At 47.0% G+C, this 25,328-nt stretch overlaps 1 protein-coding gene across 1 annotated transcript in view; it reads right to left on the bottom strand.

The window, feature by feature from the left end:
* LOC142298870 (solute carrier family 2, facilitated glucose transporter member 9-like) overlaps positions 1-25,328 on the bottom strand; it is a 57,604-nt gene that overhangs the window by 5,484 nt on the left and 26,792 nt on the right. The window contains exons 8-11 of the mRNA XM_075341796.1: positions 20,847-20,957; positions 7,604-7,705; positions 7,416-7,491; positions 4,601-4,728 (exon numbers count right to left, since the gene is read on the bottom strand). Coding sequence (XP_075197911.1) covers positions 4,601-4,728; positions 7,416-7,491; positions 7,604-7,705; positions 20,847-20,957 — 417 coding nt within the window. The remainder of the gene's footprint in view (positions 1-4,600; positions 4,729-7,415; positions 7,492-7,603; positions 7,706-20,846; positions 20,958-25,328) is intronic.

The following is a 25,328-nucleotide window of genomic DNA, read 5'->3' as shown; positions in this document are numbered from 1 at the left end:
ACTGCAAGTGATTGTCACAGGGTATATAATGACAGAACAGGGGCTTCTAGGATGACTTTCAGACTTGAGACCCTGCACTGTCCCTTATCTCAGAGGTAGGCTTGATGGTAGCCAGGTCTGAGCCCCCAGTGTGACCCTGACTCCTTTCCGAACCCTGATCTTACTCCCCCCTCTCCCCCACCCTTGGGGCGGGTCGAAGACACAGTAACAAAACCCCATGGATATGACACAGACAAGGGAGAATGAAACTCATATACAAAGACAAAGGAGAGAAAATATGTGTAATGGGGAATAAACAAAAAGGAAGGAAGTAAACGCACAACAGGGGAACTTCCACACCACGCAAAATTATAACTACAGAACACCTAGTTCCCCCTCACCAGTTTGCAGAAATTAACTCCTGCTGGGCTGAAAATCAGCCAATGCCCAGCATTAGCTGTACAACTCTGAATCATCAGGTTGCTTGTCAGTGTGAACAGAGTCCAACGTCACCGTGTCACCAAGTGCGTGCAGAGCCAAACATCGCATGACAGTGATATTGGTCACCACATACCGAGTCTGAGGACTCAAAAAGTGTCTACACAAACCATCAGAAGGCCTTTGTGTGGCGCTCCTGTGGCTTCAGACGCCACAGGGTACTGCACCTCACCCAAAGTGCAGTATTCATATCGGATATGGAGGAGGTCGGCACCGGTAAACCACCAACAATACACTCATCCATGACATAACACAGGAGCTCTTCCACTGGGACTGGGCTAGGGTAGGTGGGAGGGTGGCCATCACGGGGCATGGGACCTATTGCCCACTAGTTCAGGAACCCGGGAGGCGGGGCACCAACAGGAGAGTTAGAAGCCATCTGACACACATACAGGCAGTCTCCGGCAGGTGCAGCAAGCACCAGCAGCGGGGAGTGAGCACCAGACAGTGTCCAAGTCGAGTCGGACTCAGGAACAGACAAGCAAGCATGGACACGAATATTCAGGGGCCCATGGTCTGGAGTTGAAGGCTCAACCCGGGTTCTTAGGAAGAAGGGGAATCCCATGGTACGCAGGGAGTGCGAAAGGCACCCGTGACCCGTTCCACGGCCCAGGAGCTGTGGTGGAGGGAAACTGTCGAAGGTGACGCACAGAAGGAAACACCGGCCTCGACCTCGAAAGTATCCGGGATCGGCTGAAGCCCATCACAGCGCAGCCTGGCACTCCAACGGCGGTGTGTTTTCAGTGAGTAAAAGAACTTGAACTGCACCCTCTGTGCTGGTCCATCACTGTCGGCGCTCTCAACATCGCGCCCCTGCGCCATTAGCGACTACTACTCCCAACATCCTCCCTTTAGTTCTTTCTAGATAGGATTTGTATTCAATTGATTTCAGTGTTTGGTAATTTTAACCCCTTCAGCCCCAAGCCTGTTTTCACCTTCCTGACAGGCTAATTTTTTCAATTCTGACTAGTGTCATTTTATGTGGTAATAACTCTGGAAGGCTTCAATATATTTCAGTGGTTCTTAGCCTGTTTTGTTTTTGTTTGTTTTTTTGGGACGTTGTACTTTATATTAGTGGTTATTTTTGGTCAATATGATTTGAGTTTATTTAGGAAAATAATAAAAATTTAGCAAAGAATTTAAAAATGTAGCCATTTTCAAGCTTTCCATCTTTATGTCCTTAAACAAGTTAGTTATACTATGCAGAATAGTTAATAAATAACATGTGCCAAATATCTACTTTACATCAGCATCATATTTTGAAACATAATTTTTCTTGTCAGGAAGGGTTAAACGTTTATCACCAATTTCTCATTTTTCCAATAACACTTCCAGAACCAGTTTTTTTAGGGAGCACACATGTGACAAAAATACCTAAAAGTTACATCATTTGTACTGTGTTCACTGAAAGAGTTAACTAATATATGACAGCATTATAGATTGAGCTGTTCAGGACACAGAAGCATGAAATATTTGTATTTTTTTGTTTACTTTTGTTATTGCCTAAATATTTGTATTTAATGGCATACTAAATTTTACTTTTTGTTCTTTTTTTTGTGGGTTTTATAAAATATTTTCTACAATTAAAAAAAAAGTTTTCTTTTTTGCTTAGTCCCTCTGTAGAACTTTAACTTTTATTAGTCTAATGACTGGTTTAATGCATGGCAATGGACATTACGTCATGCGTCATTAAACATGTTAGTGTGACAGTGGCAGAATGCCTTTTAGACCATGCTGTTGGCATAGTCTAATAGGCCACCATAACTGACAGATCAGGAGGTCACTATTTGACCTTCTGCTGTTATGGCAACCATCAAGCCCTCGTGACTGTGTCATGGTTTCTCTCTCTAAATTCTGTGATTGCTAGCGATAGCAGCATTTAGAAGGTTAAACATTCAGGGGCAGTGGGGGCACCAGCCATGGATATAACAGCTGGAGCTCAACTATTACTTAAGCCGAGCTCCTGGAGATGATTGTACAGCCATAGCTTCTGTGTTGGGGCAAGATCACCAAGACATACCAATACGTCCATTTGAGGGAACGCACTGCAAAATAGGATGCACAAGTACGTCTAATAACGGGAACGAGTTAAGACTTTGAAGGAGATTATCTTCAACAATGAGTACCGCTTTTATCATAGACACAATGATAGCCATAAAGTGGTCTTGAGACCACATGGACGACATTGTGAAGAGGGATAATGATGTGGTTTGGCATAATGTACAGTAGCTGGACTCCTCTAGCCTTCATTCTCAGTACACTAACAGCTCGACATTACATTGATATTGGGAACCAGTGGTACGGCTATTTCTCCAAAGTATCCCAGGTGCCGATTATCAACCGTCAGGTGGAGAGTTGCTTGTACTAATGGGAGCAGTCTAAACATGTGTGGCTTAAAAAGTGTTACCATGGCCTGCAGTGTCTCCAGACAAGTCTTCCATTGAGCACATCTGGGATGTAACTGGTCGGCAATTGTAAGGGGAGCTGCCAGCAATAGATCTTGATGATTTGTGTGTCCAAGTGATTTCAGTGTAGCAAACCATCCCTCAAACAACCATTAAAAATCTCATTAATTGCAGCCAAGATGTGTGAGTGCATATATTTCTGCGTGTGGCGTCAATACTTGAGGACTATTAAATCCACAATATGTTTTTAAATATTGTTTCCAATTTTGCAGCATTTCCATATCAGTAACGTGTTTATCCATCCTGTGATTTCCATAATTAAAAGACTATTTCTTCTTGATATTATATTTTCAGTAATGAGGAGGGTATAAAGATACAGACTAATCTAAGCAAGGCCTTTGACAAACTAATTAAAGGCAAGGTGTCGCTTTTTTTTTTATTTTTGTATTAATAATAGTGATTATGGAATCAAGTATTTTTAATACAAAATTAAACTCACTGTTTATTTAGTTTTTATATAATTCTATTTTTACTGAAACACTGGGGGCTGCCATCTTGGATCTGCTGTGTGTAACCAGTTACTCACCTCCTTTATGGCAGCCCACTGTGCATTGATTCTGATAGACGGGCTCCGACCCTATTCTCAGTGACAGTGTCTGCTGAAAACTAGCATTTCTCATGGACTGTCCAGCTCACAACAGAGGGAGTAGATTGCCGCCATGTTTGTGGAGCTCACAGTGTATGCTGTGGGCTGCACTTTTCCCCTGTCATTCGTCGGTGCCGGGCAGCGGTGATTGCACTGTAACTGAAACTGGTGTGCTGCTCCCCACCCCTCCGCTCACCCCCCTCCCCCTCCGCTCACCCCCCCTCCACTGCCGCCCATCCCCCACTCCGCCGCTCACCCCCCTCACCCTCCCTCTGCTCACCCTCCCTCCCTCTTTGCTCATCCCCCCTCCCTGTGTGTACTCACCTAGGGCCTCCTCTCCTTGCTGCTCTGTGATGTGATCGCTAATGAGAGGAACAGACACCAGGCTGGCAGGACAGTCTGCTGGGAGGCGCAGCTCTGAGGTGAGTGCATGTGGCTGGAAGCGGTGATTGCGGCATGACATCTGAAGTGCAGTGCCGCTCAGGCTGCGGATCACCCTTCCTCGCCTCATGTCATCTTGGAACTCGGATCCAGCCGGCAGCACAGTTTAAGGGGGTGCGGGATGCAGTGCGGTGCGGGATGCAGTGGAGCATGGGATGCAGTGGGGCATTATGCCAGCTGTCCTTAGTGACACTTCACTGTGAACCTAAACTTCATTCTCTCTAATCTTTTTGGAAACACCCAGATTGGGAGGGGGAGCTGTGACATCACACACAGGAGAGCAGATTCTGACCACTTTTACTGCAGTTGTAATGTGAGCTAGTTCTACAGTAGCTCTAAAGTAGGATTTCAGCAGCTGCTCTCCCTAGGGTTTAAGAGTGGAAAATATCAAACTTTATTTTTTTTTACATTTTTCTCAATTAAAAACAAATAATAATTAAACAAAACATTAAAACATTAATATTTTACATTTTTTCAGTTATTGATTTTTTTTTTTACTACACCTTCCAATTAAAGGGCATACACATTTACCTGAACCTGCAGTGTGGAGTATTGACCCTCATTTTCATTATCCTATTAAACTCAATAGTTATGAATGAAGTAGTGTGAAATCTAAAAAGTGCATACTCACCTCCACGTAGGGAAATACCATCCCTATCACATAGAGCCCAGTCCAGTTGAGGCAAGTAATGATTACAAAAACTGCGGCACGGGAAGAGTGACTGCATATTTCTATAACTATTGCAAGAGTTAATGTTCCTGTTGAGTTAAAAAAAAAAAAAAAGTCAGGAATGTCATAGATAGAATTCAACATATCACCAATATAAAGAAAATCGAGAAACAGCTAATTGGAGTGATATTCAATTACATTACAAAGGAAATAAAAGAGGTTTAAGCACTTATTACACTTATATAATATTAATGTAACGTACATACTACGTCCAAATGTCTAAGTTGAGCATAAGTTGAGAGAGGATGTCTAGTTTCTAGATATTTTAGCTGTTAATAGTAGAAGTCCATATTGTTAGGGCATTGTCTAATTCTTACCAAGGTTGAAAGCGAGCCATAAATATATTGGATCCAGCACTGGGCTCCCTCTTCCTCCCACCATCTCTTGTTTTCCTCCGTCCATTAGAATGCCACGGCAGCTCATGGCACATCTTTGACATCCCCCAGGCCTTCGAGGCAGGCTCAGAGTCAGTTTTCCACCATAGTAATCAAGTAGTTGTATAGGTACTCTGCTTCACTGCTGGACATCTCTGTCTTGGACTTGTGATAAACTCATCTCTGCTACATCATTGGGTACAATGTTGTACAGTTGGTAAGTTCTTCTTTGGATTTGGTGACTAATTCAGCTCTGTTATATTGTTGGGTACGATGCTATACTGTAGGTCAGCTCACCATTGGACTTTGTGATACTGAATTCTGCAATTTTGTTCAGTTATCTCTACCTCATCGCTGGTCCAGTCTTGCCCTAGAAATCCTGTGTAACTGTGCACATCACTTCTTCATTGCTGAATCTAACAACTCAATTCCCTTTAGGACTACAAATCCGCTGCACCAATTCTTGTTACTTCAACTCTGCTTATCGAGACTTCTGGTTCCAATTCTACCCCACCTGTTGCCGTCCAGCCACTACAACCTCCATTGTTCATACTGAGACACCCAGCCTCCCATGCTGTATTATAGTTTCTCTTCTGGACCAGGGACTTTAAGGATCTCTCTGACCAAGTGAGACTTAACAACAAGGGTTCCTATCTTAAAGCGGAGAAAAAAATATGAAAAAAAAAATATTTTCCATTATATAATTTTTCATGGTTTTCCTCCCATGGGTCTTGGAGTCAGCTGAATTAATCTGTAGAAAGCAATTTTAATTTTGAGCGCAATTACTGGCATGACTGTATTTACCACTGGAGGAGGAAACTTGCTGTGGTGGTGTCAGATGACAAAACAGTTTCTGACTGAATATTTTTTCCATTGACCTTCATTGTCTTATGTGGTTGATAGCAAAACCAGAGGGGTATTTTTTTAGGAAGAGGAAGTTGCTGAGACTACAGGTAGCACAGGAAGTAGAACAGAAAAGCTCCTCCTCCTCTGTAATGTGGGTGCTGATTGGTGTATCAGGTGGGAGCTGCTGCAATTAAAGTTTTGACTGATATTGGTAGTATAAGTAAAATGTGAACAGGGGTGATATATATAGAAAGATATATACAGCGAGTGACATAAGAAATGAACATGTCACCAATTTTCTAAGTAAATATATTGCTATTGGCATGAATTTATCAATAGACGCTGGTAAGAAACCATCCAATCCTCAGAGTCAAAAAAATCAAACCATAAATGTTCATAACTTAAGAATCGGTAATAATGAAAAATAACACAGTTGATGAAAAGCATTGAACATATGAAGAAAAAGAGGTGGAAAAAGCCATGGAAGTCATGACACCAGCTGAAATCTATCAGTAATTAGAAAGTACTCCTGCCACTTAGTGAAAAATAATATCAGCTGGTTCAACTGATGGCCTGTAAAAAGGTCTCATTACCAAGTTGACCCCACAAAAAACATCTCATGATGGGAAAAACCAGTGAGCTGTCTCAAGACCTTTGCAATCTTATTGTTGCAAAATATACTGATGGCATTTTTTCCTGCCCTCCTGTAAAGCTGTGTGCACACGCTGAGTATTTGGTTGCAGACATTTATGCACCAAATCCGCATCTCTTGGCAGAAAGAATGCGCCTTTTTGACAAGCATTTTTGATGCACTTTTTTAATGCGTTTTCTATGCATTCTGGGGTAGAAAAATGCTGCAAAACCGCTGAAAGAATTGACATGTTGCAGATTTATTTTAGCAAAAAATCTGTAAGGGAAAAAAATGCAACATGTGCACAAAACTTTAGCATTTTCATTGATCTCTCTCTCTCTCTTCTCTGTCTCTCTCTCGCTCTCTTCTCTCTCTCTCTCTTCTCTCGTGTCCCGGATCCGCTCCCCATTGACATACATAGGTCCGGATTCCAGATCGGATCCGGACTTCTTTACCAACCCGCGACGGATCCGCCGGACCCGGATTATTGGAAGTCCGCTCAACTATACTCATCACTAATACAAATGGATTACTTATTGTTTATAGACAACTGCGCAGCCATAAACAAAAATGAACCAATTTACATACATTGCTGTACAATCTATTTTACAGCTTTGAGGTAGAGGTCTAACCAGAGCTGTGCACTGACTGATAATTCTGACCCTACCCTAAATTGATCAATTATCATTTACAATTGCTCACACGAGCAAATCAATATGAAAATTGACAAAAAAAGACATTTAATGAGGCTTGTTCAAGATTAGATACCTAGAACGGCTAAGTTGTATATATAGCTCAGCTTACTGGACAAAAACTGGCATCATCTGAATAATTTACATTTTTCACAAGAGAAATGAATAAATACCTGGACCCATTCCATAGAAAAAGATGAACAAGAAAATCAGCACTGCACTGCAATATGGGATCCAATGACTCCAGCCCTGGAGTGGAGAGATAATATACATTTTTTCACTGTACTTAAGTTATTTTTTATACATTGGGATTGGGACGGGGAACAGTTTGACAGATGGACATAAAAATATTTTTTCTTGCCTGAAGTGACAGAGTGGCTGTGAGACCACCCAGCATAGTAGCCATGAATCCATAACTGCCAAGCAGCAGGACCTTTCTTCCACAGCTCTCGATCATCATACTCTGTAATGAGAATAAGAAATGTAATAATGATAATTAGAAGCAGAATACTGACTTTAGGGATGATACAATGAAGCCATTTTTTTCAGAAACCCCATGAAAAAGAAACCAGTTTTTTCTGAGAAAATATATCCTAGTTGGTATCATCTCAGCTTTCTTACCAAGGTAAAATATAGCACATGTCCCAAACTTACCACTTTTGGGTGTGGTTTTGCTAAGTATCTATTTAATTTAATATTATAGCTATTTAATATCTACCTATCATCTATCTATCTACCTATCATCTATCTATCTACCTATTATCTATCTATCTGTGACGCCCCTGGGCTAGTCAGGTCGTCACAGGTACTGCACGCTCTTTATCTCCCAGTGCAGGACTCAACCCCTCTTGGTTCTGGGTTCCCAACTTGCAGCACTGCCTCCATCAGCATCCAAAAATCTCAATCACACCTCGCACCACACCCTGTCAGGCACACTAGTGGGCTGCTAAGCTGGAATAGGGCTGCCCACCTAGGGGTCAGGCAGGGAGGTGGGAGGTGACAAGTCAGTTCAGTGGTAGCCCTCAAGCAGTGAGGAGCTCGAGGAAGCTGGGAGTTGGAAGTCCCAGGGGAGAAGTAGATTGGGTTGCAGATGGTGGTCTGGTCCAGGAGGAGTCAGAGACCCGGTCGCGGGATATTGGGACCGGGTGCCTGGCTTAGTCTAGGAGGACGGCCAGCAGCTGGGCAATAGCTGGTCTGGGACCAAAAGCACGTCGGGGTATTGGACCCTAGGTCAGGGAGAGGCTTCAAGCAACCCGGCAATTAACCTGCAGAGGATAGGGCCTTTATGGACTGTCCCCATGAAGCTCAGAGATCGGTGGCACTAGCGCAATGAGGGGGATAGGGCTTTCCAAACAAAGCAGCCCACTGAAATCCCAAGTGTGAGCTCTTGAAAGCAAGCTCCTCTGCTACCCATAGTAGGGAGCGGGGCCTGGACAGCTTCAAGCTTATGGGCCACTTGGACACTTCTAAAATTCTGTGCACGGAGGCAGGCTCCGGACCATCAGACAGTGCTGCAGGGGATGGGACCCAGACGAGCTCCCACAAGAGGGCTGCGGCACCCAGAGACTTGGTTTACCACGTTGTCAGCGTCTGCTTTCCTTCTGAGTGAGTACCTAATCAGCCCTTGCTAGCAGCGAGCCTGCGCTCCTCCTGCAATCCATACCACCATCCAGAGTCACGGGGCCATCTCCTACCCGTGGAGGGTAACGTCATCTGGCTGCCCCACTCCATCAACCCGGGTACTCCCAACGGCAGCGGTGGTACTCCCTATCACCGCACACCACAGGTGGCGTCACAAGCTATAACTATCTAATCCCCTGCAAATAATCACCCATCACGTTTTAGAGTGACCCCGAGCCCCCGGGTCTGGAGACCCTCAAGCCATAAGTGTTATCCCGTGTTATGATCCGGAACCATGGAAGACCACCACAAATCATTGGTAAAAGGTGACAAGAGCATTGGCAACTAATCTGGCCGCCATCCCCTTACTAACCATCAACACTAGAAGTAGCCGAGGGGTGAACTAACATCCTGTGCACCGCGAACCCAGCCGGAGAACTATCTATCCTAAAGGAAGGAAAGATGAATAACTCTCTGCCTCAGAAAATAGACAAGAATAGCAAGTCCCCTACATTCAAAGACTGCGGTGATATAGGGAAAACACAATACACAGATAGATGACAGGATTAGCAAAAGGTGAGGCCCCCACTGACTAAAATAGGAAAGGACAGGAAAGGGGCTGATGGTGAGGCCCCCACTGACTAAAATAGGAAAGGACAGGAAAGGGGCTGATGGTGGCCAGAGAAAAACCCTGCAAAATTCCAAATTCCTGATAGTACAAAAAGGCCCTCAGATCGCACGATCTGAACTCCGTCCTATACCAGGTGCTCTTGTCATACCAATGAACAGAAAACAAGAATCATAACAAATTCAACAAGTCACAAACATATGGACCCAAAGGAGCTATACTCCAAACAGAACTGCAGGGAGTTCCCCAGCCAAGCAACTGAGGGGAAAAATCCCTGCATGCAAATAAACTGAAAACAACCACAGCAAAAGACAAACCCAGATAAGAGCAAAAGAGGAGATCTCAGAGGATCTCAGAGGAGATCTCATTTATATGTATAAATACATGTGTGGTCAATATAAAGGACTGGCACATGACTTATTTCTTCCAAAGACAGTACTAAGGACCAGGAGGCACTCACTGCGAGTGGAAGAAAAATGATTCCAACAGCTAAATAGGAAAGGGTTCTTTACAGTTAGAGCAGTCAGACTGTGGAATGCCCTACCACAAGAGGTAGTAATGGCAGATACTATAACAGCTTTTAAAAAAGGGCTGGATGATTTCCTCAGTACACAAAACATTGTTGGTTATAAATGACTTAGTGACTAAATGTAGAACTGGTGGAGGAAGGTTGAACTAGATGGACCTAGGTCTTTTTTCAACCTAAGTAACTATGTAACTATGTAACCAAACAATAAATAAAGAGCAAGCACTTATCTGGGGTAGATGTGGTGTGGAGCAGAATGAAGCAGGCTGGTGATACAAAGAACAACTGACATCCGGCACAGCCTGCTATCAGACCAGGATTTAATTAATTTATACACATTTATTGGGCATCCCTAGATGACCAAATTAAAGGAGTGACGCCATCTTCTAATAAAAAACAATCTTTATTAAACATGTATTTAAAATATTTTAGCAACAAGGTACCGTATACAAGAGAGACACAGGCAGGAAAAATATTCGAATCCCTATAATAGTAAATGGGATATTCACACCCAAAACAGGTGAGTATCTGTACTCTTACAGCCAACTATCATATATTAAATGGCCCAAATGTGAATTAAATGATCTCAACTGCATTATTATCACTAATATACCAAATTTCTTCAATACAGATTTCACCCATGCATATTTTTGCCAAAGTATCATGCATTAAATGGACCCAAATACAGACTCTGCGGTTCCACCTGCGTTTTTCATCAGTAATGCACAAATTCTTAAATGCAGGGTTCCCCCATAATAAATCTGTACTCATAAGAATAAATAAATAGATAAAAGAGTCTATAGGGACCCCACAGCAGAGAAAGTGCTTACAGAAAAACGCGGTGTAGATCACCAGTGAGTACATATAGTAATATCCACAGAGCCCACACGTGTCCGTGCACACATAGGATTCAATTATTATTATTATTATTATTTATTTATAGAGCACCATTGATTCCATGGTGCTGTACATGAGAAGGGGGTTACATACAAAATACATGTACAAGTTACAGTAGACAGACTAGTACAGAGGGAAGAGGGCCCTGCCCTTGCGGGCTTACATTCTATAGGATTATGGGGAGGAGACAGTAGGTGGGGTGTAGGTGGGGCGGCAGCTCCGCACGGTGGTGGGGCGGCAGCTCCGCACGGTGGTGGGGCGGCAGCTCCGCACGGTGGTGGGGCGGCGGCTCCGCACGGTGGTGGGGCGGCGGCTCCGCACGGTGGTGGGGCGGCGGCTCCGCACGGTGGTGGGGCGGCGGCTCCGCACGGTGGTGGGGCGGCGGCTCCGCACGGTGGTGGGGCGGCGGCTCCGCACGGTGGTGGGGCGGCGGCTCCGCACGGTGGTGGGGCAGTGAGGTCATTCAAGGTTATAGGCATTTCTGAACAGATGAGTCTTTAGGTTCCGTTTGAAGTTTGCAAGTGTAGTAGATAATCTAGTAGGGAGAAGTCTTGGAGACGGTTGCATGAGGAGCGAATGAGAGAGGAGGATAGAAGGAGATCTTGGGAGGACCGGAGATTACGTTTTGGAGTGTAGCGAGAGATTAGTTCAGAGATATATGGAGGAGACAATTTGTGGATGGCTTTGTAAGTCAGTATTAGTAGTTTGAATTGGATACGATGGAAGATTGGGAGCCAGTGAAGGGACATGCAGAGAGGAGAAGCGGGGTGGTAGTGAGGCGAGAGGTGGATCAGTCGGGCAGCAGCATTAAGGATGGACTGGAGAGGGGCGAGCGTGTTAGCAGGGAGACCACATAGGAGGATGTTGCAGTAGTCGAGGCGGGAGATTATGAGAGCATGCACTAGCATTTTTGTAGATTGAGAATTGATGAAGGGACGGATTCTGGAAATATTTTTGAGTTGAAGACGACAGGAGGTGGTGAGGGATTGAATGTGTGGTATGAAGGACAAGGCAGAGTCAAAGGTCACTCCGAGGCACCGAACTTTGGGTGCTGGGGAGAGCGTGATGTTATTTATTGTAATAGATAGATCAGGTAGAGAGTGTAGGGGAGATGGAGGAAAGATGATCAGCTCAGTTTTGGCCACATTGAGCTTTAGGAAGCGAGAGGAGAAGAAGGAAGATATAGCAGATAGGCACTCTGGGATTCTGGACAGCAGAGAAGTGACATCTGGACCAGAGAGGTAGATCTGAGTGTCATCGGCATATAGGTGGTACTGGAAGCCATGGGACTTTATGAGTTGTCCCAGGCCAAATGTATAGATAGAAAAAAGTAATGGTCCCAGGACAGAGCCTTGAGGGACACCAACAGAGAGAGGACGGGATGAAGAGGTTGTGTGGGAGTGGGAGACAGTAAAAGTGCGGTTGGAGAGGTATGAAGAGATCCAAGAGAGGGCGAGGTCTCTGACACCAAGGGAAGAGAGGATCTGTAGTAGGAGGGAGTGGTCAACAGTGTCAAAAGCTGAGGATAGGTCTAGAAGTAGGAGTATAGAGAAGTGGTTGTTAGCTTTGGCAGTAAGTAAGTCATTTGTGATTTTTGTCAGGGCAGTTTCAGTGGAATGATGTGGACGGAAGCCGGACTGTAGGTTGTCAAAGTGAGAGTTAGAGGAGAGGTGGGAGGAAAGTTCAGCATGGACGTGCTGTTCCAGGAGTTTTGAGGCGAATGGGAGTAGCGATATGGGGCGATAGCTGGCAGCAGAGGTTGGGTCGAGGGAAGGTTTCTTTAGGATGGGTGTGACTGTTGCATGTTTAAAGGCAGAAGGGAAGGTACCAGTTGATAAAGATAGGTTGAAGAGATGGGTTAAGGCTGGAATTAGGATAGTGGTGAGGTTGGGGAGGAGGTGGGTTGGGATGGGATCACGTGCGCAGGTGGTGAGGTGCGCTTTTGAGAGAAGATGTGCAAGCTCTTCTTCGGTGATAGTGGAGAGGAAGTTTATGGGGGAGGAGCAGTGGTCTGTTATATGAAGGGGTTGTGGTGGTTGAGCAGAAAAGACTTGTCTGGTTTGGTCGATCTTTTCTTTGAAATATGTGGCAAATTCTTCTGCGGAAATGAGGGAGGTTGGAGGGGGCAGTGGTGGGCGAAGGAGGGAGTTGAAAGTATTGAAGAGCTGTTTGGGGTTGTGTGTTAAAGAGGATATGAGGTTTCTGAAGTATTCCTGTTTAGCCGAGGTAAGGGCCAAGCGAAATGTGTGAATTGCATTTTTGAATGTGGTGAAGTCTTCCTGGGAGTGCGTTTTCTTCCAGCGCCGCTCTGCAGCCCTAGACACTTGCCGCAGTTTTTTAGTGAGGCTGTTGTGCCAGGGTTGTCTATTGATTTGTCTCACTCTGCCATGCACAAGAGGAGCAACTGAATCAATAGCTGATGTGAGAGTGGCGTTGTAGAAAGTGGTGGCACTGTTTGTGTCGTGCACTGAAGATATGGAGGACAGTGGTAGGATAGAGTCAGAAAGGGTATGTATGTCGACGTGTGCGAGGTTTCTGCGAGGGTGTGATACGTGCTGGACAGGAGGGGCAGGTGAGGAGGACAGGGCAGAGAAGGTCAATAGATGGTGGTCAGATAAGGGGAGAGGGGAGGTAGTGAGGTTAGATAGAGAGCAGAGACGGGTGAAGATAAGGTCTAATGTGTGTCCATCTTTATGGGTGGCAGAGGTGGACCACTGAGATAGACCAAAAGATGAAGCAAGGGAGAGTAGTTTGGAGGCTGCTGACTGGCGGGTGTCAGTGGGGATGTTGAAGTCACCCATGATAATAGTGGGAATGTCAGCAGAGAGAAAGTGTAGAAGCCAGGCAGAGAACTGGTCGATAAAGGAAGTGGTAGGGCCTGGGGGTCTGTATATGATGGCCACTTGGAGGTTGGAAGGAGAATAGATGCGGACAGAGTGCACTTCAAAGGAAGGCAGGACAAGGGAGGGTAAGGGTGGGATTGGATTAAAGCTGCAGTTGTTAGAAAGAAGGAGGCCCACTCCTCCACCTTGTCTATTGCCAGGGCGAGGAGTATGGGAGAAGTGAAGGCCACCGTAGCACAGCGCAGCAGGGGAGGCAGTGTTGGATGGTGTCAGCCATGTTTCAGTGATGCCCAGAAAGGATAGATTGCTAGAGGTAAAGAGGTCGTGAATGATGTGCAGTTTGTTACAGACCGAACGGGCATTCCACAGCGCTCCAGAGAGAGTGGGCGGTGGAGTGGGTGAGAGGGGGATGGGTTTTATATTGGAGAGGTTGCGGTAGTTACTAGTAAGGGTGGAGCGATAGGGGGGTGGTAGAGAGGAGTGTCCCATCTGGGGAGGTCCAGGATTGGGAGATATGTCACCAGCAGTGAGGAGAAGTAGAGAAAGAGAGAGCAGGTGGGAGAAGGAGAGTGGACGGCATGGTCTGCGTGTTATTTCTCGAGAAAGCCATTTGCGAAACATGTGTCGGAGTGTGAGGGCCGCGGCAGGACACCTCCCGTTCAGGTGATGTAATCTTGCGATATTGATATGCTTGATGTTAGCCTATTCATGGCGGTTTGCATTTGATTATGGACCTATGTGGACTATGTGGTCTTTATTATGAACGTCTATTTATGCCTTTTTTGTGAACGTATACTGCATTCACTGTTATTGAATCCTATGTGTGCACGGACACGTGTGGGCTCTGTGGATATTACTATATGTACTCACTGGTGATCTACACCGCGTTTTTCTGTAAGCACTTTCTCTGCTGTGGGGTCCCTATAGACTCTTTTATCTATTTATTTATTCTTATGAGTACAGATTTATTATGGGGGAACCCTGCATTTAAGAATTTGTGCATTACTGATGAAAAACGCAGGTGGAACCGCAGAGTCTGTATTTGGGTCCATTTAATGCATGATACTTTGGCAAAAATATGCATGGGTGAAATCTGTATTGAAGAAATTTGGTATATTAGTGATAATAATGCAGTTGAGATCATTTAATTCACATTTGGTCCATTTAATATATGATAGTTGGCTGTAAGAGTACAGATACTCACCTGTTTTGGGTGTGAATATCCCATTTACTATTATAGGGATTCGAATATTTTTCCTGCCTGTGTCTCTCTTGTATACGGTACCTTGTTGCTAAAATATTTTAAATACATGTTTAATAAAGATTGTTTTTTATTAGAAGATGGCGTCACTCCTTTAATTTGGTCATCTAGGGATGCCCAATAATTGTGTATAAATTATGCTATTTGGAGTGCCAGTAGTCAAGTATTAGGACATGAGGTTGTTAATTACAGGATTTAATTAAGCATAGAGTTAGCAAAGGAAACACCCATTGCACAACACACCTGGTCCAAGTCCAAACCATTCCTGGCCACCAGAGGGAGCCTCCCAGCAGCCAAAACATAACTAACATTCACAACACACCCAGATCTGAGCGGTTCGACCGCTGCTGGGGCACTGGGGACACTGTCACAATGGTGAGCCCTAGTGCTAGCGAGAGGAGTAGATGGGACATCTCCTGCATTCACCTGCAGCTGTCCCTACTCTACTAAACAGACCTTATGCAGTCTTCTCAACATCACTAAGCAGGAACCTAAGAAGCCAAGTAGATGCCCTGGCTAGTGCGATGGCAGGTGAGGGACACTAGCCCTACTGCTGCACTAATATGACACAAGGGTAGGTAAGACAAACAGGGCAGACAGCAACAAAAAGGATAACATGCAACTTCAGGAGAGTTCCTCAGCAAAACCTTCCACCAAGGCAACCAGAATACAAAAGGAATGTATAATCAGCAAGGATTGATGGGAAGCCCCACTACTTAAAATTAAAGGGGCGTGGCTAAAAAGCAGCTGCAGCTGACATGCACTGCAATGAGCTGCTGGCATTGAAACTGACATTAACTCATTAAGCTTCAAAAGAAAGGAAACTTCATTTAAATGTAGAGTCCCAGATGGAAATGAGAAGCTCCAGTCCTAAAGCTGTCACTAGTCCCTAAAAAACAGGGAGACGACTGTGACACTTATTGAATTTTCTTGGAGAAGATGTTTCAGGAAACTCTGGAATATTTTTACTGAATAATCTTTTTGTGTAATTTTTGTTCAGTTGCTTACTGAGCATTTTTTGAAGGTTTTAGCTACTGTGGTTTGAGGATGGGTTTCCCCATGGTTTTTGTTAAATTTTTTTTCACTTTCGTTTTCAGATCTTTTTTTTTACTCTATTGAATATGTGCATATAGTATTTTTTTCAGGCTTGGAAAAAAGAACAAACATGAATTTCTAAGAAAAAAAAAGACTTGTTTGCACATGTTCAGACTTTTGTTACTTCTTTTAACAGCTTCAGAGCTTGAAAACCTTTGAGTGGTTTAAAGAATTATCATGCTCATTCTTTGGGTGGCTTTCTGTGACACAGAGTTTTGCTGCTCAAAACTCGGCAAGTGTCATGGAGGCATTAGATACTGTTCACACTATGGATTTTGGCACTCTACACTATGTTTTTTTTGGTGTTTCTGAGTTACATGTGCAGGCTCAGGCGTTGACCAGCTGTGTGCTCATTAATGGTCAGGCCATCAAGAGTTAAACTCTGCTGGCCTACTGATTACCTCTGGGATCAAATGCTGTTGGAAACCTATCACTGTTACTCCCTTTCTAAGATGGTGGAATCTGTCTTCCCACGCCAACTATAGTCTTTGCTATGTTGGTCTGTATGCTTTTGTGTCCCAGTCCTGCTGGTGATTGTGTTGTTTTGTGCTTGGTATTGTTGTGGAGAAAGCCATTGTCTTGTTTTCTCCTTTCTTATATTTTTCTCTTTAACTTACCTCTTGTCTTATACCTCTGTGTGAGCTTGCTGTGAGATAGAGTTTTGGTTTCACCTATTAGTCTATCTCTGGCCCCCTCCTCACACATCCGTGTCTCCAGGATGTGTGGTGTCTGTTTCCACAGACACATGTAGACCCATTAAATTCGATGGGTTTGTTCACACATATGTGTGTTTGACATGGATCGTGTATTCATGTGGAGCACATGCGTGTCCGTGTGCTCCACACAGCGTCATGTCCGTTTTTGACCATCAGGTGTCACATGGGCCACACACTGATGAGATCCGTGTGACATCAGTGTGACATGTACCAGAGAACACCTCACTGAAATTAAATGGATTTTTATACTTAACGGTTTCCGGCGCTACAGTCACTTCCGGGTCTCACTTATTATGCCTCATGAATATTCTCTAGTGCTGCTGTTGCTTCTGGGTCACGCTCATTATGCCTCATGAACATTCACTGCACTGGCTGCTGACCTGGAAGCAAGTGTGGCAGCAGTGCTGGAGACAGCAGCGCCGGTGCCAGGTAAGTATACAAGTTCATGGTGTCCGTGTGCTATACAGATGTCGCACAGTTAGCACATGGACAGCACACTGATGACACACACACTGACACATGGATGGCCCATGGAACTCCACAATGGACTGTGCAAAACATTTGTCTTTTGTACAGATTTATGAAGGGGGCTGGGATTAAGGGAGGAGTGGTATAAGACCAAGGCTGGTTTGGAGCAGGGACAGGAAGGCAGCTCAGATATCCTCACCTTCAGAGGTAACTCTCAGCAAGGGATAGCTAGGGAATCCTAGCCTGAAGGCCAGTCTACGAGCCCCTGTCCCCTGCTCTCTGCCCATTCACTGACACTTCCTCAAGGAAGCCACTTCCTCTCTCAACAGAACATGTAGTAGCTGGTGGTGGAGTGAAAACAATGACAAAATCACTGGCAGGACCACTTCAGTAAAAAAAACACCAACTTTTATGTGAAGTGGCTTTGTGAGCTAACACTGGTGGCTGCGCAGGCGTCTTATAGATACTGTGTGCTTATGGCCATTGAATAATGAAGAAATTACTAGCTTTTTTAAGCAAAAATAATGAAGGAATGTGACAGAATCAGCTTTAAAAAGACATTGTGGGCTCATAGCCAGACAATGTAAAGTTTATGGGGCTATGATGGCCCAAATATCAATAAACAGCAAACTGTTTGATACATTTGGTTCATTTTTAGACTGTCTAATCCCAGAGTACAATACTAATTAATTTGCTAACTTTGTGCCAGATAATTACACTACAAATTTGGCGCAATGTTTGGCTTTGCTCTACCTGTGGCTGTTAGAGGCATATGATGCCTGAGTAATTCAGCCATCATCTTCTGGGAAAGATGCAGACTCGCACAAAGATTAGGAGCACTCATGTTATCTAGAAAAGGAAAGGAACAATGCTGGTTCCTGGGTAAGATCGCAACTGGTAAGTATTTTAATATACCTGATCTACATTACAGACATATCGAGAAGAAATTAAAGGGGAACCTGTCAGGTCCAATATGCACCCAGAACCACGAGCAGCTCTGGATGCATATTTCTAATCCCTGCCTAACTATCCCTGCATCTATTAGCATACATAAAAAAATCTTTAATAAAAGTATTTCTAAAAATCATTAATGATATGCTAATGAGTGCAGGGACTAATTGCAAGGGAGTTTTTCCCCCCGACTAGTCCACCCTCTTAGCAAGTTAGCACACCCATAGAGGTATGCTAACATTCTATTCAATATCCAGTATCATCGGCGGTGATGCGCGTACATGTGTCTGTTGTCATTGCTTCAGACACTGGGTTTAGGATCAGTGCACATGATTAGAATGCCAGGTACTTCTGGTCATGCGCACTAGACCTCTCTGAAGCCAGAACGCTTACACCCGGCTTCATAGTGCGCGTGACCTGTAGTGCCAGGACTTCTAAACTCGGCGTCTGAGGCGGTGACAACGTACACAGGTACGCACGTCATCGTCAATGACGTTGGGCAATGGCCATTGAATAGTATGTTAATATACCCCTGTGGGCGTGCTAACATGCTAAGAGGGTGGACTAGTCAGGGAAAAAAACGCTCTTGCAACTAGTCACTGCGCTCATTAGCATCTCATAAAGGATATTAAGAAATACTTTTTCTAAAGATCACTTTATCTATGCTACTAGATGCTGGGAAAGTTAGGCAGGGACTAGCAATATTCACCCAGAACTGCTCGTGGTACTGGATGTGTACCGCCCTGGTGTTAAGCCTGCTTTACACATTGCAATTTCGCATACGATATCATATGCGATTTACAACGCCCCCATCGTATGTGTGGCACGTTCAATTTGTTGAATGTGCCGCACAAATGATTAACCCCCGTCACACGTACTTACCTTCCATACGACCTCGATGTGGGAGGAGAACGTCCACTTCCTGGAGTGGGAGGGACGTTCGTCGTCACATCGACGTCACGCAGCAGCCGGCCAATAGAAGCGGAGGGGCGGAGCTGAGCGGGACGTAAACATCCCGCCCACCTCCTTCCTTCCGCATTGTGGGCCGGGAGCCGCAGGACGCAGGTAAGATCTGTTCATCGTTCCCGAGGTGTCACACACTGCGATGTGTGCTACCCCGGGTACGATGAACAATCTGACGTGCAATTCTAGAGAAAGGTACGAGGTGTATGCGATGAACGTTTTAATGTTCAATCGCAATCGCACGTACCCGTCACACACTGCAATGTACTTACAATGCCGGATGTGCGTCACTTATGACGTGACCCCGCCGACACATTGTAAGATACATTGCAGCGTGTAAAGCAGGCTTTAGACGGGCTGCTTGGATCCGGGACCGTGGCTCGAGGGGGTCGTCCGGACCCAGCTTGGCGGACACTTTTATCCGTAAAAGGGGATATTTAGAGGGGAGACGTTTGTGATGCCACCTGTGGGTTGCGGTAATGGCAGTACCGCTGCTGCTGTAAGGAGTACCAGGCCAGATGGAGTTGAGCAGCCTGATGTGAGTCCCTCCACAGGTAGGGAAGGCCCCGGGATCAGGGGTGTTGGTGGTTATTTGGGGGAGCAGGGTGCAAGGGACCAGGGTACTCACTGTGCGTAGTCGTGGTGCTGGATGAGGATTATAAAGGAGACACACACGCTGCAAGTAAACCAAATTCTCTGTGTGCCGCTGCCGCTGTGGGAAGCCCGTCCAAGTACCTGGTCCCACTGGTGTCACATAGTAATCCGGAGCCTGCCTCCGTGCACAGTTTCGTGTCCGTGTGGGTCCCTATAGCGTGAAACTATAAGGTCCCGCTTCTTCAGTTTTTAGGTAAAGATTTGCTCCCAAAAGCTGGCACTTGGGACTTTAGTGGGTTGCTTTCCCTGAAAAACCCTGTCCCCCGTGGTGTGCTGATGCCCTCAGTCTCTGAGCTCTCTGTGAAGGTCCCTGAAGGTCCCCTTCCTCTGCAGGTTAATTGCCAGGACGTTGAATCGGCTCCTGACCTAGGGTCCTGTACCCCGTCGTGCTCGGTACCGGTCAGTTCTTTTGGGCTTGCTGGTGCTGACAGTCCTCCTAGACTATTTTCCAATGTCACTGCCACCGGTCCCCGACTTCTCTGGTCCCGGACTACTGAGACCCAACCATGGTCGTTCTAGCTCCCCGGGAGCTAACACTCCCCAGCTCCTCACTCTTTGAGGGATCTCACTAGACTCCTTTACTTCCCTCCCACCAGTCTGCCTGACCCCTAGGTGGGTGGCCCTTTTCCAGCTGGACCAACCCACTGGTGTGTCTGACAGGTCATGATGTGAGGTGTTGATTGGGATTTGTGGTGTTGACACCGGTTTCTGGGCACCTGTAACCATGTGGGGTAGGTCCTGCATCCTGAGGGAACAGGATGCAGTTCCCTATAGCACCCTGATGTATTCAGGGGCGCTACAGATGCATATTGCACATGAAGGTTCAATTTAAGGTATTAAAATTTTTCTGGAACTGCTTCTTTAAAAAAATGAATCTGGAATTTTTTGTATAGTTAGCTTAGTAAGTCTAGAACGTTTCTACGATATTGAAATTGTTCATTTTATGGTGAAACCATATTAATATTCCTATTCAAGTACTCACACAGAGCATGACAGCCATAAGCTCAAAACTTGCCATTCCTAGCACTATATAGGGAATTTTCTCTGGAGGCAAACCAGCCGTAAGAAAAACACTTCTTGCATAATAGAAAATCTGAAATTGAGAAACAAAAACAAAACTCAGTACAGGTCCCTCAATACAATGGCCTCAAGTTACATTATTGCTGGGCTATTGTTACGTTTGGATGATGCCAAAGCCATTGTTGGTAGAAATGTACTGACTCATACTCCAACTTAAAAATATAAATATTAAATATCATTGATATTATACAATTTACAAAATTATTGCACAGGAATTTTGGAAAGTAAAAAAAAGAAATCACATAACATACATTACAAAGGGTGAATTGGAATAATGCGTCTGATTTTTAGTAGCATATATGCTACACATTTGTTGGAACCACAATATCTTTCAATGATGTGTGAATATGACATCTACTCTTTCCCGAAAATAAGACCTACCCCGAGGTCTCCCTGACCCTAGTGTGGTATTGTGGCGCCCCTGACCTGGTCAGGCACCACTGAGTACTGCACCCATGCTGGGGACAGTACAATACAGGTAATCCAGAAGGCTGACCGAGGTGTGACTACACAGGCGCATAGTGATCAGGTCTCACACATGTACCTTTGAGAGGACCCCTGGGGATCCCAGGAGGGGGCAAAGCCTTCACCTCCACTGGAATAGTGGAGGGGGTTAAAAAGCCTCCATCTCCACTCAAGGGGTGTGGTGGAGAGCCTGGTTGCTAGGTGGCGTAGGCAAGAACAGGAGAGGAGGAGCAGTGAGCCGGTTTAGTGCAGAGTCCAGGGAGCTCGGAGGAGAGCAGACCCCTGGGGCTGTTGCAGTCTAACAGCGCCCGCGCAGTGGCTACCGACGGGGGAGAACGGTCACCTAGGAGTGCTACCCGAAATCCATCTTCAGCTAAAGAGAGAGCACGGAGTGGGAAGTAAGGAGACTGCTAGGGAGTACCAGGCCCAAACGGGCGGCAGATCCCGGAGCGGGGATAGATCCACCTTTCCTTGCTAAACCTGCCGGTGTGGGGCCCTCAAAGCCCACACCACAACACCCAAAAGCCGCAGCCACGTAACCACAGTTAGGGCCCATAGTTCACAGGAGGCAAGCAGCTGGAGTGATCTGGTCCAGGCGACAAGCAAACGGCAACCAAACGAGGGGAGCAGTTACTTCCCTGGGTGACACCCATAGGGACTAAAAGTCGGGGTTACCCCAAACCACCAAGGGCTAAGGAAGGCGAGTCGGTAGTCACCCTCATCAGTCAGCCTGAAGGACACCTGGTTCCAGCCTGGTTCATCCCAGCTACGCCCGGGTTACTCACCCTGCCATCAACTGTGAGTAAAACCCCTGAAAGACATTTTGATTGTGTGGAGTTATTCTGCGCCTTGTGGTTCTACACACCTACATAGGGCCCTGGGGCTTGCCTCACTCTCAGGAGGCTATTACAACCGACTGCACCCACCATCAGCCCCAGGCATCCCTTAACCTGCAGTGGCGGTCCCCACTGACCGCAATTCTGAGAGTGGCGTCACGACAAATAGAAGATTTCCTACCTGTGACAAGATCCAGCTGAGTGGAGTCCCTGAAGGTAATGCACCGACACAGCACTTGTGGGGCTTCACATCTGGCGTCACGAACAGGATAAGGACTAGACCTGTTCAGACAGGTGACCATGTGCCTGGGCGGTCCGCTTGAAAAATTGGAAGCGCCGCCATATTGCCACCATGAAAAGCGCGCTGAAAAACAACAGCAGCCCGCGCTGGGAGAAGTTACCGCCCACGAAGAGGGGTGGCTACCCAGAGATCCCCTGCAGAGTCCTGACCTCGCAAGTGAAGAGAGCGGAAGCGTTCAGAGACGTCGGGACAGAAAGGGAGCCAGAAGCCTGCTGCTAGAGGAAATGGCGTCTGAACACCGAGACCCAGAGCCAGGCTCCACTGCCTGGTGGTGTCGGGAGCTTGCCGAGTTCTGCGATCAACTGGAGGCCAGGGTCGGAAGGCAGATCAGAGAGGGACGTACGGAGTTTCTGGAAATGGCCGCGGCGGTTCAGGCCTATGAGGGGAGAGCCGCGCGCCGAGTGCCAGACCGGGCGGTGACGACTCAGACCCCGATGCTGCCAACGATGGGTGAGTCCAGTGTTGCCCCTGCCAGCGCGAGTGCCCCGATCCCTGCTGCCATGCCCGCGGTCCCTGAAGAGGCGTCCGGCGCGGCGACGCTGAAGCAGGCCGCAGCCACGCCAGGTGCAGCCCGCCAAGCCCAGGCCGCCGCAGTGATGCCCTGCTCGGCCCACCGAGACCCGGTCCCTGCAGCAACGCCCAGTCCGGCCCGCAAAGATCCGGCTGCCGCCGCGACCCTTATCCACGCCGCAGGTGTGACGCTGACCCAGGCCGCCGCCATGCTAGGCCCGGCCCGCCAAGCCCAGACCACGGCAGCAACGCCCAGCCCGGCCCGCCAAGAACCGGCCATAGTAGCGAAGCCCGCTAAGACGCCAGCTGCAACAGCGACGCTGATCCAGGCCGCCGCCATGCAAGGCGCGGCCCGCCAAGACCAGGCCGCCGCCATGCCAGGCGCGGCCCGCCAAGACCAGGCCGCCGCCATGCCAGGCGCGGCCCGCCAAGACCAGGCCGCCGCCATGTCGGGCGCGGCCCGCCAAGACCAGGCCGCCGCCATGTCGGGCGCGGCCCGCCAAGACCAGGCCGCCGCCGTGCAGGGCGCGGCCCGCCAAGACAAGACAGACGTACAATTGTTTACCCCGGCCTGCAAGGCCAGAGCAGACACCGCTCCCCAGTCTAAGGAAGTCCCTGCTAGGAAGTCCCTGATAGGAGAGGACCCCGAATACTGGAGACTGAAGGCTGACCTGGAGGCCAAGTTCCCACAGGAGATGGTGGACCGGTATCTGCTCCCTCCGCACACCCCCAAGGCGACTTCTGCAGCAACCACGCCAAAGAGTCCCCCGCCCGGGCCTGCTGATGAAAGTCCATCCCCAGCACTGCCACGACAGGAGTGTTCAGAAGAACTAAGGGGGAGGGGAGGCCAGAAGGCTGAGGAGCTGACTCCGGAGCCATCAGCAGTGGATTTATACCCCGAGCCAGAGATGTTGCCATACTCCCGCTGGGACGAGGAAGACCCGATACCCTCCGCTGAAGAAGATCTGCCCAAAAGCCTCACCTGGGAGCTTGTAAGCTGTACCTCGCAGAATCCAGTCCGCAAGACACGGCGCCGTAGCAGATCCAAGTTCACCCCTGCACCACAATCTCCAGAGCAGAAAGATGAAATAACGGCCAGAGACTTAGAGGAGAAACGGTTCCTGAGAAGGGCCAAAGCCCAGGTCAGAGGACCCCTATGTCGAGGAGTAGTAGAAGATTTCAGCCTAAAATCAGGATACGGCTTTATAGTTGCACCTGGTATGAAAGAAGGCATTTTTGTCAACAGAAGAGACGTGAGAGCCCATTTGCCCAGAGGACATCCTGGAAGAAACCTACGGATGGGAGACACAGTGGAGTTTACAATGCATCAAGGAGAAAGAGGCTGGTATGCACTAGATGTTACGCCATGTCCTAAAGAAAGAGAAACAGATACAGAGGAAGAAAGAAAAGATAGAGAAAGAACAGACAAAGAACCCACTGATGAGACCACCACGGACGATGAAAGAGATCGAGAAACCAACAGGTGCCGCAGCCCAACAGGCCCAAGCCCTGGTATGGAGGAGTAGAGGAAAGAAAAGTAAAGTACAGCAAGTTACTGTTTTGACCAGTTTGAAGTTTTGCAACGTTACTGTTTAAGAGATGTGCCCACATAAACTAATGTGAGAAATGAACCTTAAGGCTATGAACTGGCTATAGCCACAAACTCTCGCAGTGTAAATAGTTACACCAGAGGGTACCACCACCAGGGCCAGCCTGTTTAGGGGCTTGGCTCGTCTGCAACCAGGGAGCACGTCCATTATGGGGCCTTGGCTTACCTGCAACCAGAGAGCATGCCTGTTTATGGGGCCTGGCTCTCCACCACAAAGAGGGTACCTGGTCAGCACCAACTGTGGAGGCCGCCTCTACATCCTGCCAGAAGAGGCTGAAGGCGCGGATCCACCAGGCCAGGTATACCCTGAAAACCACCAGACCATGAAAGCCGCCTCTACATCCTGCCAGAAGTGGCTGAAGGCGCGGCCAACGGGAGAGGCAGATTGGAGGAAAGGTCTGGGGAAGTAGATGGCCCAGATCTGGTTACCAAAAGGACCGGTGACCTGCCTCCTGAAAGGGTTTGGGTGGGTTAACGGACTTGTGGGTGGAGGGTGGTGATGTATGGTACCTGGTGGTTTTAAAAGTTTTACCATGTTTTTACTGTTTTATGCATTTTAAAATGTTGTCTTGCAGCCCGAGGACGTGCTGGTGATAACTAAGGGGGAATGTGGCGCCCCTGACCTGGTCAGGCACCACTGAGTACTGCACCCATGCTGGGGAC

This window comes from Anomaloglossus baeobatrachus, chromosome 1 (genome assembly GCF_048569485.1).
Source record: "Anomaloglossus baeobatrachus isolate aAnoBae1 chromosome 1, aAnoBae1.hap1, whole genome shotgun sequence".
Lineage (NCBI taxonomy): Eukaryota > Metazoa > Chordata > Amphibia > Anura > Aromobatidae > Anomaloglossus > Anomaloglossus baeobatrachus.
Note: the sequence above shows the minus strand (reverse complement) of the source record. Positions and strands in the feature narration are given on the sequence as shown.